Source organism: Scyliorhinus torazame, chromosome 19 (assembly GCF_047496885.1).
Source record: "Scyliorhinus torazame isolate Kashiwa2021f chromosome 19, sScyTor2.1, whole genome shotgun sequence".
In the NCBI taxonomy this organism is placed as follows: domain Eukaryota; kingdom Metazoa; phylum Chordata; class Chondrichthyes; order Carcharhiniformes; family Scyliorhinidae; genus Scyliorhinus; species Scyliorhinus torazame.
In genome coordinates this window covers 105,729,072-105,747,888 of record NC_092725.1, presented here as the reverse complement: position 1 = coordinate 105,747,888, position 18,817 = coordinate 105,729,072, and the positions used below count along the sequence as shown (strand labels likewise).

At 48.8% G+C, this 18,817-nt stretch overlaps 1 protein-coding gene across 2 annotated transcripts in view; it reads left to right on the top strand.

Moving 5' to 3' along the window:
- Positions 1-1,911: 1,911 nt before the first annotated feature.
- rassf3 (Ras association domain family member 3) overlaps positions 1,912-18,817 on the top strand; it is a 289,232-nt gene continuing 272,326 nt past the window's right edge. Inside the window, exon 1 of one of the 2 annotated variants that reach the window (XM_072484991.1) lies at positions 1,912-2,418. In XM_072484991.1, coding sequence (XP_072341092.1) covers positions 2,106-2,418 — 313 coding nt within the window. In that variant the 5' untranslated portion in view covers positions 1,912-2,105. The remainder of the gene's footprint in view (positions 2,419-18,817) is intronic. The other variant, XM_072484993.1, reaches the window with a different exon arrangement.

Genomic DNA, 18,817 nt, shown 5'->3' with positions numbered 1-18,817 from the left:
CTCGGTATGCTCCCTCCACCCCCAGCGGACCCGCCGGGGCCTCCGCTCCCATTAACGAGTGCAGCATCGTGCTCACATATGCCCCGACGTCCGCTCCCTCCGCACCTTCAGGAAGACCAAGAATCCTTAAATTATTCCTCCTAGCGTTGTTCTCCAGTGCCTCCAGTCTTTCCACACACCTTTTATGGTGTGCCTCGTGCATTTCCGTCCTCACCACCAGGCCCTGTATGTCGTCCTCGTTCTCGGCATCCTTTGCCTTCACGACCCGAAGCTCCCGCTCCTGGGTCTTTTGCTCATCCTTTAGCCCTTCGATCGCCTGTAATATCGGGGCCAACAGCTCCTTCTTCATTTCCTTTTTAAGTTCTTCCACGCAACATTTCAAAAACTCTTGTTGTTCAGGGCCCCATGTTAAACTGCCACCTTCCGTCGCCATCTTGGTTCTTGCTTGCCTTCCTTGCCGCTGCTCCAAAGGATCCACTGCAATCTGGCCACTTCCCTCTCCTTTTTCCATCCGTTTCCAGGGGGGATTCCCTTCTGGTTTACCGCACAGTGCTTCTAGCCGTTAAAATTGCCGTTGGGGCTCTTATTAAGAGCCCAAAAGTCCGTTCCACCGGGAGCTGCCGAAACGTGCGACTTAGCTGGTCATCGCCGCACCCGGAAGTCAGATACGTGGGCTTGAGTAGAGTGCTCTTTGTAAGGGCCGGTGCAGACTCGATGGGCCGAATGGCCTTCTTCTGCACTGTAAATTCTATGATTCAATGATTCTATGGGGGGGCTGCTTCAGAGAGTCTGTGCAGAGTTGATGGGCCGAATGGCCTCCTTCTGCACTGTAAATTCTATGAGTCTATGATTCTATGTGGGGGGGGGGCTGCTTCAGAGTGTCGGTGCAGAGTTGATGGGCCGAATGGCCTCCTTCTGCACTGTAGGGAGTCTATGATAGGCTACAATTGTATCTGCTGGAGTTTAGAAGAGTAAGAGATGACTTCATTGAAACATGTAAGATCGTGAGGGGACTTGACAAGATGGATGTGGAGAGGATGATTCTGCTTGTCGAATAGCCGAGCAGGTTCGAGGGGCTGAGTGAACTACTCCTTCTCAAAAAATTTTTTAAAAATAAAAAAATTTAGAGTACCCAATTCATTTTTTCCAATTAAGGGTCAATTTAGCGTGTTCAATCCACCTACCCTGCACATCTTTGGATTGTGGGGGCGAAACCCACACAAACACGGGGAGAATGTGCAAACGCCACACGGACAGTGACCCAGAGCTGGGATCGAACTTGGGACCTCGGTGCTGTGAGGCAGCAGTGCTAACCACTGTGCCACCGTGCTGCCCTTGAGTGGCCTCCTCCTGCTTCAATTCTGATGTTACGCTGCCCTATTGTACTGATTTATTTCGTTTTCAGCATTATCCAAATGAATTTTATCCTAAACCTACCCTTCCACCAAACCAGCGCAATTTTGGGTGCATTTTGGGTACAATCTCATAGCTCATGGCCACACAGCAGAAGCCTTCTTGCAAATGTGTTCGGATGACAGGTCCTGGACTCAAAACGTTAACTGTTTCTCCTTCACGGGGCCTGCCGGCCCTGCTGTGTCTTTCCAGCACTTTCTGTTTTTATTTCAGACCCTCAGCATCCGCTGTATTCGCCCACAGTGTTACTATCGAAATGACAACGCTCAGTTTATTGATTGGGAATTATATGCTGCTTGGCCTGCTGATGAATGTAGAGAGATCAGCTGACTGCCAGATTAACGAGACCTCCTTTTTCAGGATCTACATTTCATTGGAGATTCTGGTGACTGCTGAACATAAGCAGTTTCTATTCTTAAAAAAACAAATCTTCTAAAAAGCAATACAACACACCCCTTGCTGCATAAAGATGCCAATGAACAGTGACTTCCTCAATACCTGGGAGAGCGGGTGCAGTGCAGTCTGGCAGGGCTGCTACACTGAAATCTGATCTCAGCTGTTACTGAAGCAGTTTGTGGTCTGTATCCAGAGCTCTCTCTCTCTCTCTCTCTGCACAAATCGTATGTTGTTGGGGACCAGGAAAAGGGGGACAAAAATATTCCTGAGGAGAAAGAAGCAAAGGGAAGAGAGAAATGAAAGGTTTAAAAGTGCCCAGGAACGCGCTGGGTGTCCCTGCACAGTGTCCGCTCCCTGGCGGGAAGGACAGCGAGGCAGAGCCGAGGTTCAGGGCGCCTGGCTGGGAGGCGAAGGAGGAGCACAGTCCCCTGGCCAAGGGGCGGAAGAGGTACCGACCCCCAGACGTGAGGACCATCTTCACCCAGGCTAAAGACCCCCGGGTTAAGGAGGAGAGGGGAGAAGGGCATCGCTTTATCCGCCTGGTGTGTGAGAATGTCTGGTGTGATCTCTGCTGCCACAGAGTGTGCGGGCAGTTTCTCCTCTGCACAGGTGAGCTTTCGCACCATCCTTTCATTCTTTTTGGGATCTAAAATCGTGATTCTGACCAACAACCAGCAAAGGGGCGATGTTTTACCATTGACCGTGGGGCTGCCCAGTTAAGTGTGCAGCAGCCAATAACAAGTTTGTGCTCGTTTTCTCTTTTAAGTTCGAATACATCAAAGAGGCGGTGGTTCTCTTTTTAGACCAAAGTTGGAGACTTCAAATAAATCAGGGGATGTTGGTTTCACTGGCACAACTGGCACTTATTGCCTTTGAGAAGGTGGTGGTGAGCAATCTTCTTAGACTGCTGCAGTCCATTAGGGTGTAGGTACACCCACTCTGCTGTTAGAGAGGGAGATTTTGACCCAGCCACAGTGAAGGAATGGACGGTGAGTGGCTCGGAGGGGACCATGGTTGAGGTGATGTTCCCCGGCATCTGCTGCCCTTGTCCTTCTTGCTGGGTGAGTCCATGGATTTGGGAGGTTCTGTCCAAAGAGGTTTGACAAGAATGCTTCTTTCTCTCTGTGATTGTTGGCCTGCTAAATACATTAGGGAGTTTCTGGGAATATGAGTCGATTGGTAGACCATTAGTTTTTGGAATAAATGGGCACTCTCCCATATTTATCATCTCAATATATACCAATTATCTGTCATGTACTGGACTGAAATATGTGTTGAAATATGTGTTGTTGTCCTGCGGTCAAGAAAATGCTTCCACCGCTCAATCTGTTAGATGAATTTAGGACACTGTTAGAGCTTAGGGGGTTCTTAGCATTGATTTTTTTCCCCCTTTGTTGACCTTTGACCTATTTGTATTTTATACCTCAAACTCCCACTTGCTTATTTGTGGGGGTTCTCTAACCCTTGAATCTCTAGATTTAAGGGCCCATTCTATGAATGCATGTGGCATTCATTAGAAACCATTGAATAATAGAAAATGACAGCACAGAAGCAGATCCTCTGGCCCTTCATCTCTGTGCTGGCTCTTTGAAAGTGCAGCCATGCTTAGTGCCTGATTTTTAAAAAACAAATTTAGATTACCAAATTCTTTTTTTCCAATTAAGGCGCAATTTAGCGCGGCCAATCCCCCTAACCTGCACATCTTTTTGGGTTGTGGGGTGGGACCCACGCAGACACGGGGAGAATGTGCAAATTCCACACGGACAGTGACCCGGCTTAGTGCCTGATTTTTGTCCGTAACTCAGTAAGTGTCCCATCCTCAAGTATCTGGTCAACTCCCTACTTAAAGTTATTTTATGGAATCAGCATGTTTCCAGGTAGAAAATTCCAGATCCTCTCATTATCTGAGTGAAAGAAAATTCTCCTCATCTCTTCCTCCTGGATCTATAGCGAATTGTGTTAAATCTCTGATCCCCAGTGACCGTGTCTAATCTTATAAAATATTTGTTCTCGGACATCAGCAACATTGACAAGAAAATACTCCCTAATTCTTTCAGGTCATTAAGAGATAACCACAGAGTACGTGTCTATATGTGGTTGATGTTGCATCTTCTCAGTACAACTAGGATGTCACACGTAGCCCAAAGCAGTTAAGGATGATAGGCTTCCATTGCTGAAGGAACCTAGTGAATCAGTTTGATTTTATAGTAAGTCAGTAGCTTTTTGTGATTATTGCCAGCTACAATTCTTATTAAATTCAACAATGGTTCACACTGTTGCTTCACAACGCCAGGGTCCCAGGTTCAATTCCTGCTTGGGTCACTGTTTGTATGGAGTCTGCATGTTCTCCCCGTGTCTGCGTGGGTTTCCTCCGGGTGCTCCCTTTTCCACCAAGTCCCGAAAGATGTGCTTGTTAGGTGACTTGGACATTCTGAATTCTCCCTCAGTGTACCTGAACAGGCGTCGGAATGTGGCGACTAGGGGATTTTCACAGTAACTTCATTGCAGAGTTAATGTATGCCTACTTGTGACAATAATAAAGATTATTAGTATTGTTATTTAAAGCCTTGGGTTGCAATTATTTGAATCTTTGCCAATTCCCAATGTTCCCATCCAGTGGGATTTTCCTTCAATTTATTGAGATAGGTGGCTTTCGAAGAAAGCCTCCCTATCTCTTACTGCCTGTTTTTTAAAGCCAGTGTTTCTATTTTTTTTCAAATTAGAGGACCCAATTTTTTCTTTCCAATTAAGGGGCAATTTAGCGTGGCCAATCCATCTAACCTGCACATCTTTGGGTTGTGGGGGTGAAACCCATGCAGGCACGGGAAGGATGAGCAAACTCCACATGGCCAGTGACCCAGGGCTGGGATTCGAACTCGGGTCCTCAGCGCCGTAGTTCCAGTGTAACCACTGCACCACATGACGCCCTCGTGTTTCTATTATTAATACCTCTGTGATCTCTCAGGTCCATATGATTCTCAAACATATCAAAGCAGTAGCTCCTGTTAACTTTCTGGTTAATGTGGGGATGTTGCAAAAACAATTCCCTCAGAAAATTGAGCAATACTGCATGCCTAAACCCAATCAAGATGCTATGTAGATTGTTATAACATGTAAGCGTTCAGTAAAGAACTAAAAATAATCTGGAGGAATGGTTAATATATTCACTTTTGTTAATTCACTTGGCATTTTATTCTGCTCAATAAATACCTATCTGCACCATTCATTGTTCTTCTGCGGGACAATGGCCTTCCTGTTCATAAAAAGCAGCAGTGCAATTTTGCATTCTTGTTATTAGTTTATTTTGACCAACTGTGCACCACAAGAACATGCCTGAAATTTCCAGAAAGCCAACATGGTGCTGACACATTCCTCCTCCTTTGGTAAGTATGCCATTGCTAAATGGCAACACCTTGTTGCTTAGGTAATCAATGAGAAGCTCCTCCCTCCTGGCCATTTTTGTTTACTCTTTCATGGGACGTGGGTGTTGCTAACCAGGCCAGCATTTTTATTTCCCTTCCCTAATTGCCCTTGAGAAGGTGGGTGGTGAGCTGCCTTCTTGAACCACTGCAGTCTATGTGGTGTAGATGCATCCACAATGCTTTATGGAGGGAGTTCCAGAATTTTGACCCAGCGTCAGTGAAGGATCGGCGATATATTTCGAAGTCAGGATGGTGTGTAACTTGGAGGGGATCTTGCAGGTGGTGGTGGGTCCCATGCATCTGCTCCCCTTGTCCTACTATGTGGTAGAAGTCACAGTTTTGGAAGGTGCTGTCGAGTAAACATTGGTGAGTTCCTGCGATGCATCTTGTAGATGGTATGCACTGCTCCTACTGTGCATCGATGGTGGAGGGAGTGAATGTTGGAGGTGATGAACGGGCTTTCAATCAAGCGGGCTGCTTTGTCCTGGAAGGTGTCGAGTTTCTTGAGTGTTGTTGGAGTGACACTCATCCAAGCACGTATTCCAGCACATCTCTGCATCTACTTGATAATGGACAGGGTTTGGGAAATCAGCAGCTGCAGAATTCCCAACCTCTGACCTATTCTTGTAGCCACAGTATTTATATGGTTAGTCAAGTTTAGTTTCTGGTGAATGGTAACCCCCCAGGATGTTGATAGTAGGGGATTTAGTAATGAGAAATGCCATTGAATGTTAAGGGGTGATGGTTAGATGCATTCTTGTTGGAAATGATCATTGCCTTGCACTTATGTGACAGAAATGTTGCTAGCCACTTATCAACCCAAGCCTGAATGTTGTCCAGGTCTTGCTGAATATAGGCACAATATAGGAATATAGGAGTCACAAATGGTGTTGAACATTGTGCAATCGTCAGTGAACATCTCCACATCTGGCCTTATGGTGGAGAGAAAATCATTGATGAAGCAGCTGAAGATGGTTGGGCTAGGACGCTACCCTGAGGAACTCCTGCAGTGATGTCCTGGGATGATCGAGAGTAGACCGATCAACCCAGGTGATTGGCTGGGTTGGATTTGTCCTGTTTCTTGTGTACAGACATACCTGGACAATTTACCACATTTAAAAAAAAAAATTAAATAAATTTTGAGTGCCAATTCTTTTTCCAATTAAGGGGCAATTTAGCATGGCCAATCCACCTACACTGTTCATCTTTGGGTTGTGGGGGCGAAACCCATGCAAACACAGGGAGAATGTGCAAACTCCACACGGGCAGTTACCCAAAATCGAACCTGGACCTCGGCGCCGTGAGGCAGCTGTGCTAACCACTGCACCACCGTGCTGCCCTGACAATTTACCATATTGCTGGATAGATGCTAGTGTTGTAGCTGTACTGGAACAGCTTGGCTGGAGGCGTGGCAAGTTCTGGAGCACAAGTCTTCAGTACTATTGCTTGAATGTTGTCAGGCTCCTTAGCATCCAGTGCCTTCAGCTGTTTCTTGATGCCACATGGGGTAAATCAAATTGGCTGATGACTGGGTCCTCAGGAGAAGGTCGAGATAAATCATCCACTCGGCAACTCTGGTATCAAATGTTTCAGCCTTATCTTTACTGGGCTCACCATCATTGGGGATGAGGCTATTTGTACAACCTCTTCCGTCTCCAGTTTGTTGTTTAATTGTCCACCACCATTCACAACTGGGATGTGGCAGGACTGCAGAGCTGAGAGCTGATCTGTTGGTTGTGGGATTCCTTAGTTCTGTCCATCATCTGCTCCTTCCACTGATTTACAAGGTAGTCCTGTGCTGTAGCTTCACCAGGTTGACACCTCATTTTTAGGGATGCCTGTTAGCATGCCCCCTTGTACTCTTCATTAAACCAAGGTTGATCTGTCTATTTGCTGGTAATAGAAGAGTGGGGGATGTGCCATGAGGTTACAGATCATGGTTGAGTACAATTCTACTGCTGCTGATGGTTCACAGCACCTATGGATGCCCAGTTTTGAGTTGCTAGATATTTTTGAAATCAATCCTATTTAGTCTGGTGGTGGTGCCACAAAACATAGTGGAGGGAATCCTCAACCTGAAGCTCGGACTTTGTCTCTGCGAAGACTGTGTGGTGGTTACTTCTATGAATACTGTCATAGCCAATTGCATCTGTGCCAGGTAGATTAGGGAGAACAGGTTTGTCGTGTTGGGTGTTCCGATGCACAAATGATCCAACACGGCTGTAGATGGTACAACTCTGTTTTATTGTCTTAACAACGACAACTACTAACTGCTGGAATTGCTTGGGGGAATGGATGAGCAGGAGATAACATGAAGGGTGGGGGAAACTGGCACGTGCTGGAGAGAGCCAGTGTATAAAGCTATGTAAATATACCATTTTGCCATGTATATATCTTGCTCAGTGCGATTTCGTGTTATTTTGTTACGACGGGGGGGGGGGGGGGGGTTATTGTTTGTAAGGGGAAAAAATTGTGTTGGTAAAAAACTTTAATAAATAAAAAAAAAATTTAAACTACTAACTGCTGGCTTGGGTTCGTGCTTCACCAGCTAACCTGTGGACCCAGCCCTATCACTATCTTAGTGAGGCACTCAGCACATGGTCTATGTCTGAGTGGCACGCTGTGAGGTCTGTGCTCTGCGCTATCTCCTGATAGAATGAGCGGGAACTGTAGTGGTCCCTGTTTTATAGTGCGTGTGCTCTCACTGGTGATTGGCTGCGAAGCTATGTGTGTTCTGGTTGGTCCAACTACATGTCCATCAGTGTGTGTGTGATTGCACCATGATATGATGATGTGGACATCATGACATCCCCCCCCCCCTTTCACAAGGATATGTGCCTACATGCTAATAAATAGAAATGTGTACTGAGTGCATCTGAGTATGTGTGTGCAATATTTACAACATGTACATGAGGCTGAACTATATACAGAGGAAGGTGTCAGGTGCAACAGAGCAACGAGGTTGTACCAATGACAGAACAAATGCAATCAGCAAACGACGAGAGAAAACCTCTGGAACAATGAACGACAAGAAAAGAAACTCGTTAACAGTACTGTAAAACAATTCAGTGAGTCCAATGTGCTAACAGGCTCATAAGTCAAGTCTCTCAGGTGGGCGACGAATTCGGGTTGACCGCCTCAAGGGTGGGTCAGGATCCACCGGCTGAGGAATGGGCCTGGCCACGGGCGAGAGAGGAAGTGGCAGGAAGCTCAACAAAGTCGACATCAGGGACCAACAGGAGGGCGTGGCACCGGAGTATGATCACGTAGCGAGCGCGGAAGCAGCTGAAGGGCCCGCCAATTGCGCCGGCGAATGGAGCCATCAGGCATGCGAACCAGGAATGAGCGGGGAGCCACAGGGCGGAGAACCTCGGCGGTTGCCAACCAGCCACCCTCCGGTAGGTGTATGCGTACGTTGTCTCCAGGCGCCAGGGCAGGAAGATCAGTCGCCCGAGTGTCATGTGCCACCTTCTGCTGAGCACGCTGTTGTTGCATCCTTCGCAAAACTGGAGCATGGTTGGGATCAGGAACATGAATGGACGGCACAGTGGTCCTGAGGATGCGACCCATCAACAGCTGGGCTGGTGAGCGGTCCGTGGACAGTGGGGCCGAGCGATAGGCCAGCAGGGCTAAACAGAAGTCAGATCCGGCATCAGCAGCCTTGCAGAGGAGCCGCATCACAATGTGAACGCCCTTTACCGCCTTGCCATTTGACTGAGGATGCAAGGGACTGGACGTCACGTGTGTGAAGTTGTATGAAGTGGCAAAGGAAGACCATTCTTGGCTTGCAAAGCAAGGCCCGTTGTCAGACATGACGGTGCGGGAAATTCCATGGCGAGCGAAGGTTTCTTTGCATGCCCGCATGACAGCTGATGACGTAATGTCGCGCAGGCGTATGACCTCCGGATAACTTGAGAAGTAGTCAATCAGAATGATCTAGTCCCTGCCGAGCGCATGAAGAGGTCCATGCCCACCTTCACCCAGGGGGACGTGACCAACTCATGGGGCTGAAGCGTCTCAGGGGGTTGCGCCGGCTGAAATCTTTGGCAGGTGGGGCAATTGAGCACCATGTTGCCGATGTCGTCGCTGATGCCCGGCCAGTACACTGCCTCTCGGGCCCTCCGCCTGCACTTTTCAACTCCGAGATGGCCTTCGTGCAGTTGTTCGAGGACAAGCCGGTGCATGCTGTGTGGGATCACGCTCCGGTCCAACTTCAAGAGGACACCATCAATGACGGCCAAGTCGTCCCGGACATTGTAAAATTGTGGGCACTGCCCCTTGAGCCACCCTTCCGTCATGTGGCGCATTACACGCTGTAGAAGGGGGTCAGCCGCAGTCTCACGGCGAATGTGGGCCAGACGTGTATCAGTGGCCGGCAGATTGGCCGATGTGAAGGCTACTTGTGCGTCGACCTGACAAACGAACCCCTCCAAGTCGGGTGGTGTGTTGACCGCCCTGGACAGAGCATCTGCGATGATGAGATCCTTCCCCGGGGTGTAGACAAGTTGGAAGTCGTACCTCTGGAGCTTGAGCAGAATGCGCTGGAGGCGAGGGGTCATAACGTTGAGGTCCTTCTGAATGATGCCGACTATGGGCGATGGTCGGTCTCCACAGTGAACTGCGGAAGACCAGATACATAATCGTTAAACTTGTCGATACCAGTCAACAGGCCTAGGCACTCCTTCTCAATCTGCGCAAAACGCTGTTCTGTGGGGGTCATGGCCCGCGACGCATAGGAGACTGGGGCCCATGATGCGGTGTCGTCCCGTTGCAGGAGTACTGCCCCAATGCCGGACTGGCTGGCGTCAGTTGAGATCTTTGTTTCCCGTGTGGTATCGAAAAACGCCAGTACCGCGTGGAGGCCTGGATAAACGATATGGCTGGGTTCATAAAGTTGGAGAGGATTAAGTTCGCCTTGAGAGGGTATGCGCAGGGGTTCTACAGGCGGTGGCAACCGTTCCTAGACTATCTCGCGGAGCGTTAGAGGAAGGTCGGTCAGCAGCAGCAGCAACCTGGGGGGGGGGGGGGGGATGGGGAGCTGCCTGGGGGGGTGGATGAGCAAGAGATAACATGAAGAGTCGGGGAAACTGGCACGTACGGGAGAGAGCCAGTGTACAAAGCTATGTAAATATACTATTTTGCCATGTATATATCTTGCTCCGCGTGATTTCTCGTTTCTTTTTTTTTGTTACGGGGGGGGGGGGTTATTGTTTGTAAGGGAGAAAAATTGTTTTTAAAAATTTAATAAATATATTTTTTTTAAAAAGAAAAACGCCAGTACCGGGGCGGTGGTGAGCTTGACCTTGAGCTCCTCCCATTCACTCTGGTGTGCGGGCAGCCACTGGAATTCCGTTGTCTTTTTGATCAGGTGGCGAAGAGCAGTCGTGTGCGAAGCAAGGTTAGGAATGAACTTCCCCAGGAAGTTGACCATCCTGAGAAAGCGCAGCACTGCCTTGTCTGATGGCTGCGATGGCTGCCACTTTGTCGGCATCCGGCCGCACACCCGACCGGGAGATGTGGTCCCCCAAAAACGTTAGGTCAGTCTGGCCAAAGGAGCACTTGGCTCGGTTGAGGCACAGGCCCTGATCTCATATCCATGCAAAGACACGCTGGAGACGACTGATGTGCTCCTGTGGTGTGGTGGACCAGATGATAACGTCGTCTACGTAGACGCGTACCCCTTCGATGCCCTCCATCATCTGTTCCATGGTGCGATGGAACACTTCGGAGGCCGAGATGATACCGAATGGCATCCTATTGTAGCAGGATCTGCCAAATGGCATGTTGAAAGTGCACAGCTTCCTGCTGGACTGATCCAATTGAATTTGCCAAAAGCCCTTTGAGGCACCAAGCTTGGTGAATATTTTTGCCCGAGCCATTTCGCTCGTGATCTCTTCTCATTTGGGTATGGGGTAGCATTCCCTCATGATGTTGTGATTCAAATCTTTTGGGTCGATACAGATTCGGAGCTCGCCGGAGGCCTTCTTAACGCACACCATGGAGCTGACCCATGGCGTTGGCTCCGTGACCCGGGAAAGCACTCCTTGGTCCTGCAGGTCCTGCAGCTGCTGCTTGAGGTGGCCCTTGAGTGGTGCTGGGACCCTACGAGGTGCGTGAATGACCAGGGTGGTGTCCGGTTTGAGCCGTATTTTGTACGTGTAGGGCAGTGTGTCCATGCCCTCGTAAACCTCCTGGTTGTGTGGCGAGGAGCGGGTGGAGCTGCGCCCTAAAGTCTGCATCCGGGAAATCGGACGTGCCTTCTGGAGACATAGTGTGTACCCGCTGAACGAGGTGGAGGATCTTGCACGCCTGTGCACCTAACAGAGAGTCCTTCGAGGATCCAATGATTTCAAATGATAATGTGGCTTTGTGTGAGTTGTGTGTAACATCGAGCTGGCAGGACCCCGTGGCCGGGATGACATTTCCATTGTAGTCAACCAGCTGACAGTGGGATGGCAGAATCGGTGGTTTAACCTTCAAGGTCTGGAAGGCTGACCATGCGAGGAGATTGGCGGAGGCACCAGTGTCCAGGCGAAATGTGATCTGTGATCGGTTGACCGTTAGGGTGGCACACCACTCATCGCCCGGATCAATGCTGGGCACTGGCAGCGGCTGGTGGTTCCGATTTGGGGACATCCAGTTCTTGGGGATTCCCGCAATGCGGAAGGGCTCCCTGTCTTCGGTATCGCTGGTCTGCATACTATCAGGATATGACTCAGTGTAGGGGAGCTGAATCGCCCGCACGTCCCTGCGAGGCTGGCGGAATTGTTGGGTGTTGGCAGGTTGAGCTGCTCGACAGCAGGCAGCGTAGTGGCCCATCCTGCCACAGCGGAGGCATTGTCGCGCTTTGGCCGGACATTGCCGCTTTAAGTGGGCGGAGCCAAAGTTGCCGCACGTCGTGACGTCATGGTGTTCGTTGCTCCACCGCGCATGTGCGGTGCGGTCCTGCGTAGAGCGCGCCTGCGCATCGCGTCCCTCTGCGTCAACGTCCCCTATTTTGGCGTGTACAAGCGCGGGAGGCCTCGTAAAGTGCGCAAAATGGCCACCCTCGTCCGGGCCGCGGGCCGGGAGGAACTCGATCGACTGGACCCGCTCTGCCTCGTAGGACCCGTGCCGTGCCGTTTCGGCCGCCTGGATTTGGGAGTACTGGCTGGTCGTGTTCTCATGGAGGACGCTGGTCTCGATGGCAGTCGCTAGGGTGAGGCGCTTTATTTTAAGGAGCTGCTGGCGTAGGGTGTCCGAGATGACCCCAAAAACTATCTGATCCCATATCATGGAGTCGGAGGTGGCCTCATAGCCGCAGGACTGCGCGAGGATACGGAGGTGTGTCAAGTAAGATTGGAAAGGCTCATCCTTACCCTGCAGGCGCTGCTGGAAGAGGTACCTCTCGAAGCTCTCATTGACTTCCACGCTGAAGTGTTCCTCGAACTTCAGAAGCACTGTCTTATATTTTGTCTTGCCCTCGCCTTCCGTGAATGCCAGGGAGTTCTAGATGTGGATGGCGTGTTGACCCGCCATGGAGAGGAGGAGGGCGATCTTCCTGGTGTCCGATGCTTTCTCCCTGTCTGTGGCTTCGAGGAAGAGCTGGAAGCGCTGCTTAAACAGCTTCCATTTTACTCCAAGATTTCCAGCGATTCGGAGCGGCTGCTGCAGGCTGATGTTTTCCATGGAGCAGGATGGCGGATTTCTGAAAGGGTGCAGGTAGGTCTCACAGTCGCTGGTTAGCTTCCACTACTGGTACCATGTCGTGTTGGGTGTTCCGATGCACAAATGATCCAACACGGCTGTAGATGGTACAACTCTGTTCTATTGTCTTAACAACGACAACTACTAACTGCTGGCTTGGGTTCGTGCTTCACAAGCTAACCTGTGGACCCAGCCCTATCACTATCTTAGTGAGGCACTCAGCACATGGTCTATGTCTGAGTGGCACGCTGTGAGCTCTGTGCTCTGAGCCATCTCCTGGTAGAATGAGCGGTAACTGTGGTGTTCCCTGGTGCTCTCACTGATGATTGGCTGTGATGTTATGTGTGTGCTGGTTGGTCCAACTACCTGTCCATCAGTGTGTGTGTGATTGTACCATGATATGCTGATGTGGATATCATGACAAGGTTAAAGTCTGCTTTTCCCTCTTGTTGGCTCTTCACCACTTGCCTTGGATCCAATCTCGCAGTTTAGTCCTTTAGGACTCGATCAGTTATGCTACTGAGCCTTTCCCCCACTACATTCTGTGTCCTTGCCACCCTCAGTGCTTCCTCCAAGTGGTGTCCAACATGGATGAGCACTGACTCATCAGCTGAGAGAGAAAGGTTTCCTTGCCCACATTTGACCTGATGCCAGGAGATTTCATGTGGCCCAGAGTTCATGTTGAGGACTCCCAGAGCAACTCCCTCCCAACTCTGTGCATGGGACAGGACATACCCAGGGATAATGATGGTAGTGTCTGGGACATTGCGACGTATGACTCCATGAATATGACTGTCAGGCTGTTGCTAGACAAGATCGCTCTTCCAACTTTAGCGGAAGTCACCAGATGTTAGTAGGGAAAACCTTGCAGGGTTGACAGGGCTGGGTTTGCTATTGTCATTTATGGTGCCTTTTGTTCCTGCTGCTTGGGTTATTTATGTCCACTTATATTGTGTTCCATTTTATAATCACTCTCTGGTTAACAGTGTGAAATTAAAAGACTGCAAATGCAGTCAACAATGTTTGTATAGAGACAGAGCAGCCTGTTTTCTAGACCAGGATACACATTCTTTACATTTGGAGATATTATCTGTAAGAATACAATCTGTGCCTTGCTAATCCGTTAACATTGCAAATTTAGCCTTGTGACCACACGCTTCATAAAGAAAACCTTGTGCGATAGGTATTTAGTCATAATAAATTAAGAAAATAATTCTAAAGGTGGTGCAGGAGCAGAGGGCCTGGGGCTATTTGTGCACAAATTGTCATGCTAACCGTAGAAATCATTAACTTTTAAAAAAGAGATTTGACCTTCCTGAAGAATGTCACAGAATAATTTCACATTTTGAAACTTTTACTGCAGCAAAGTACTAAAAACAACTCTCCAGACTAAACTTTTTCCTTTGATAGGCAACTAAGACTTTAAACTGCAAAAAAGTGGCGTCCCTTTAAATACTAACGCATTGTACATGGAATTAAAGTGTGTTAGTATTTAAATTACAGGGGCGGCACTTTGACACAGAGGACGGCAGGGTGGCACACTGGTTAGCACTGCTGCCTCGCAGCTCCAGGGTCCCAAGTTCAATTCTGGCGTCGCATGACTCTCTGTCTGGAGTTTGCACGTTCTCCCAGTGTCTGCGTGGGTTTCCTCCGGGTGCTCCGGTTTCCTTCCACAGTCCAAAGATGTGCAGGTTAGGTGGCTTGGCCTTGCTAAATTGCCCCTTAGTGTCCAAAAGATTAGGTGGGGTTACTGGGTTACAGGGTTAGGATTGAGGTGTGGGCTTAAGTAGGGTGCTCTTTCCAAGGGCCAGTGCAGACTCGATGGGCCGAATGGCTTCTTCTGCACTGTAAATTCTATGATTCTATACAGTCCTTTTAGCAAATAGTTCACAGTAACTCCCAGCTTCTGATTGGTTCCCGTAGCCCTTTTTCAATTAGAGTAATTTTGAGTGCCTGTCTCCAGGTGCTTTGCTCAGGTTTTGGTAACCTGCAGTAATGCCCATTTCTTTTTTTCAATAAATTTAGAGTACCCAATTATTTTTATTTCACTTAAGGGGTAATTTAGCGTGGCCAATTCATCTACCCTGTACATCTTTGGGTTGTGGGGACGAGACACACGCAGATACGGGGAGAATGTGCAAACTCCACACGGACAGTGACCTGGAGCCGGGATCGAACCCGGATCCTCAACACCATGTGGCAGCAGTGCTAACCACTGCACCACCGTGCCGCCATGTAATGCCTGTTTTGATGGTTCTTCTTCTCCCTGTGAAGTAAGTTCGGTATCCTTGCTTCTGTTTCCCAACCCTAAATCAATTCAGCCCTTTATTAGATTAGATTAAAACATACAGTGCAGAAGGAGGCCATTCGGCCCATCGAGTCTGCACCGACCCACTTGAGCCCTCACTTCCACCCTATCCCCATAATCCAATAACCCCATCTAACCTTTTGGACACTAAGGGCAATTTAGCATGGCCAATCCACCTAACCTGCACGTCTTTGGATTGTGGGAGGAAACCGGAGCACCCGGAGGAAACCCAAGCAGACATGGGGAGAACATGCAGACTCCTGACAGACAGTGACCCAGCAGGGAATCGAACCTGGGACCCTGGCGCTGTGAAGCCACAGTGTTAGTCACTTGTGCTACCGAGCCGCCCTCACTTGTGCTACCGTGCCGCCCTAATGTATCATTTATGTATCATTGCTGGGCATAAAAACCATCTCTGGGGCACAGTTGAAGTAGGATTGAGGGCGGCACGGTGACACGGTGGTTAGGACTGCGCTGAGGACCCGGGTTCGAATCCCGGCCCAGGGTCACTGTCCGTGTGGAGTTTGCACATTCTCCCCGTGTCTGCGTGGGTTTCACCCCCACAACCCAAAGATGTGCAGGCTAGGTGGATTGGCCACACTAAATTGCCCATTAATTGGGAAAAAAATAATTGGGTACTCTTAAATTTTTAAAAAATGTAGTATTGCTAATCCTCCAAGATTGTCCTGGAGTCACCAGGAATTGAAAATCAATCTCCAGGATGCTGCCGTGTGCAATTCTGGAGAAAAATCATGAAGTAAAAAAATTATCCTCCTCTCTAATCCTTCTGCCAACTACTTTGACTCAGCGTTCCCTTGTTATTGTCCTTTCTGTTCGGGGAAATAGATCCTTTCAATCCACTCTGTCCAGGCTTCTCATAATTATACACTTCTCAATTAAATTCTGCTTTGCCTTTTAGTTCCAAAAAAAACAACTCCAGCCTCTCCCATCTTTCGTCATAGCTAAAATTCTCCAGTCCTGATAACATCCTGGTAAACGTCCTCTGTAACCAATCTAGGGTGCCCACATCCTTCCTGTAATTTGGTGACCAGAACTGTGCACAGTGCTCTATCTGTGGCATTACTTGTGTTCCATACAGTTCTAGAGTAACCCTTCTTATGTGTCACGCACCAGATAATAAAGGATCTCATCCCCTCTTCCTTTACGTTTCTCAGTAACTTATCATTTATTGTTCTTCCCGTGTATGCGTGGGTTTCATCCCCCCCTCCCAAAGATGTGCAGGCTAGGTGGATTGGCAACGCTAAACTGCCCCTTAATTGGAAAAAAATAATTGGGTATTCTAAATTTATTTTTAAAAAACATACAATTTATTGTGTATTTCCTTGGCCTGTTTACCTCCCGAATACATTAGTCAATGCACCGTGCTCCTCAATAGTACTCTCACCATAGTAAATACCTCTTTCACTCAACAACATGACGCTGAATAACCCCATACTCAATACCCTGTACTCAATATATCCCACACTTAATAACCCACACTCAATATCCCCATACTCTTTTTTTTTAAAATACAGTTAGAGTACCCAATTCAATTTTTCCAATTAAGGGGTAATTTAGCGTGGCCAATCCACATCTTTGGGTTGTGGGGGCGAAACCCACACAGACACAGGGAGAATGTGCAAACTCCACACGGACAGTGACCCAGAGCAGGGATCGAACCTGGGACCTCGGCGCCACCGTGCTGCCTTATATCCCCATACTCAATATGTCCTCATACTCAATAGCCCCACTCTCTATATCCCCATACCCAATACACCCCCCCACACTCAGTAACCACACAATCAATCCCCCATACACTTTCAAAAAATTAATTTCGAGTACCCAATTATCTTTTTCCACATTAAGGGGCAGTTTAACGTGGCCAATCCACCTATCCTGCACATTTTTGGGTTGTGGGGGTGAGACCCACGCAGAAATGGGGAGAATGTGCAAACTCCACACTGTTAGTGACCCAGGGCTGTGATCAAACCCGGGTCCTCGAGCTATGAGGCAAATCCCCAAAACTCAATAAATCCCATACTCGATAACCCCATACCCAATATCCCCTTACTGAATATCCTCTTACTCAATACCCCTGACAAATGTTGAATTCTTTTCCCGTCAGTCTGGCCTCAATAAAACTCGAGATGGATTTGTAGGCATAGTATTATTTATTTTTAACCAACTTGCAAGTCTGACTTGCTTCTCAGGGACACAGAACACAGAACCAGGCTCCTGGACCCCTTGGAAATGAATGAGGTCCGAGACAAAGGGATCTCTGCAAATACATTCAAATGGCACCAAGTTTCACATACACGATTCCCATAGGTTATCCTATACCCCTCCTGACCTGGCCATACATCCTAATTGGCTCACTTCTCATTCCTTAACCCTGGCCTCTTGTTACCCAGCATCCTTTTCTCCTCCTCTATCAGACAACCCTCCCCCTTCCTTGCCATGCTTTCTGAAATCCTTTGTCTGCTATTTTATATCACATTCGTCATTCCCTCCTTTTATCATTTCATGATAACCTATCTATCCAATCCGTAGCTACGGCCCCTCATCTAAAAAGATTTGTCGCTGCATTTCCAGTTCCTGTTGTAGCCCCCCTTCATCCGCTGCACCCTCGTGGATCCTAACAGCCAAGATTCTAGGGGCGTCTATCTGTTACAGTGCACCCTGCATTCTACCCATCACGCATTTAAGGATGGCCAGGCCCACAAAGATGCAGCCGAGTGCCACTGCTAAATACATGGCCATATTTATCAACCAGTCCTTCCAACCTCCAAATCCCCAGTTACCCCAAGAGCCAGGGTCCTGCATTCCGTCCAGGTGATCCCGTATGCGATCCATAAATTTAGTGATGTTAGCGGTTAGGTCTTGAACTCCCATGATACACTAGCCCTGCACTATGGCGCATACCCCACCCTCACGGGCCAGAAGATAGTCAAGAGCATACCGGTTCTGCATTGCAAACAACCGCAGCTGAGACAATTCCTTGGTTATTGCCCCGCGGGCTCCCAAGGTTTTGTTTCCCAGGATGGTAAGGCCACAAATAAAATAATTCCTATCGCTAACCGCCAAGGAACCCCCCACACCTCCCAGTGTCAAGACGCTCAGAATTCCCCACCCGACTGAGTGGCCCCGGTAGGGTGCGAGAACCTGAGTTTTTTTCCAGTTCTCGCAGAATTCAGCTGAGACTGCCCGGCGTGCTAACTGATTATGCAGTATCCACGCTGAGGGGCAGGGGACTGTGGTAGGGACTAGAGTCCCCATAGCAATTTGGCGGGGAAATGGGGGTGACAAAACATTGGTCGCTGTGCCATTAAAAAAAGTAGTATCCTTGCTCCGTGTACAGGCTAGCATCACAATCAGTATATCGGTTGAGTAGGGATCCCCCAGTAGCCCAGATTATCTAGCTTTGGAACGCCCATTCGGGCCTCCTAGCAATGCGGAAAGCCCTAGTCCCAACAGTGATATGAGAGACATTCGCCCAGCCACAAAGGAGCTGGAGGCTGGCGTTCAATGGAACGCAGGTGGTGTTGTAACAAACGCATTGGCCAGACGCCTGAGTGATATGACACCCCCTGTC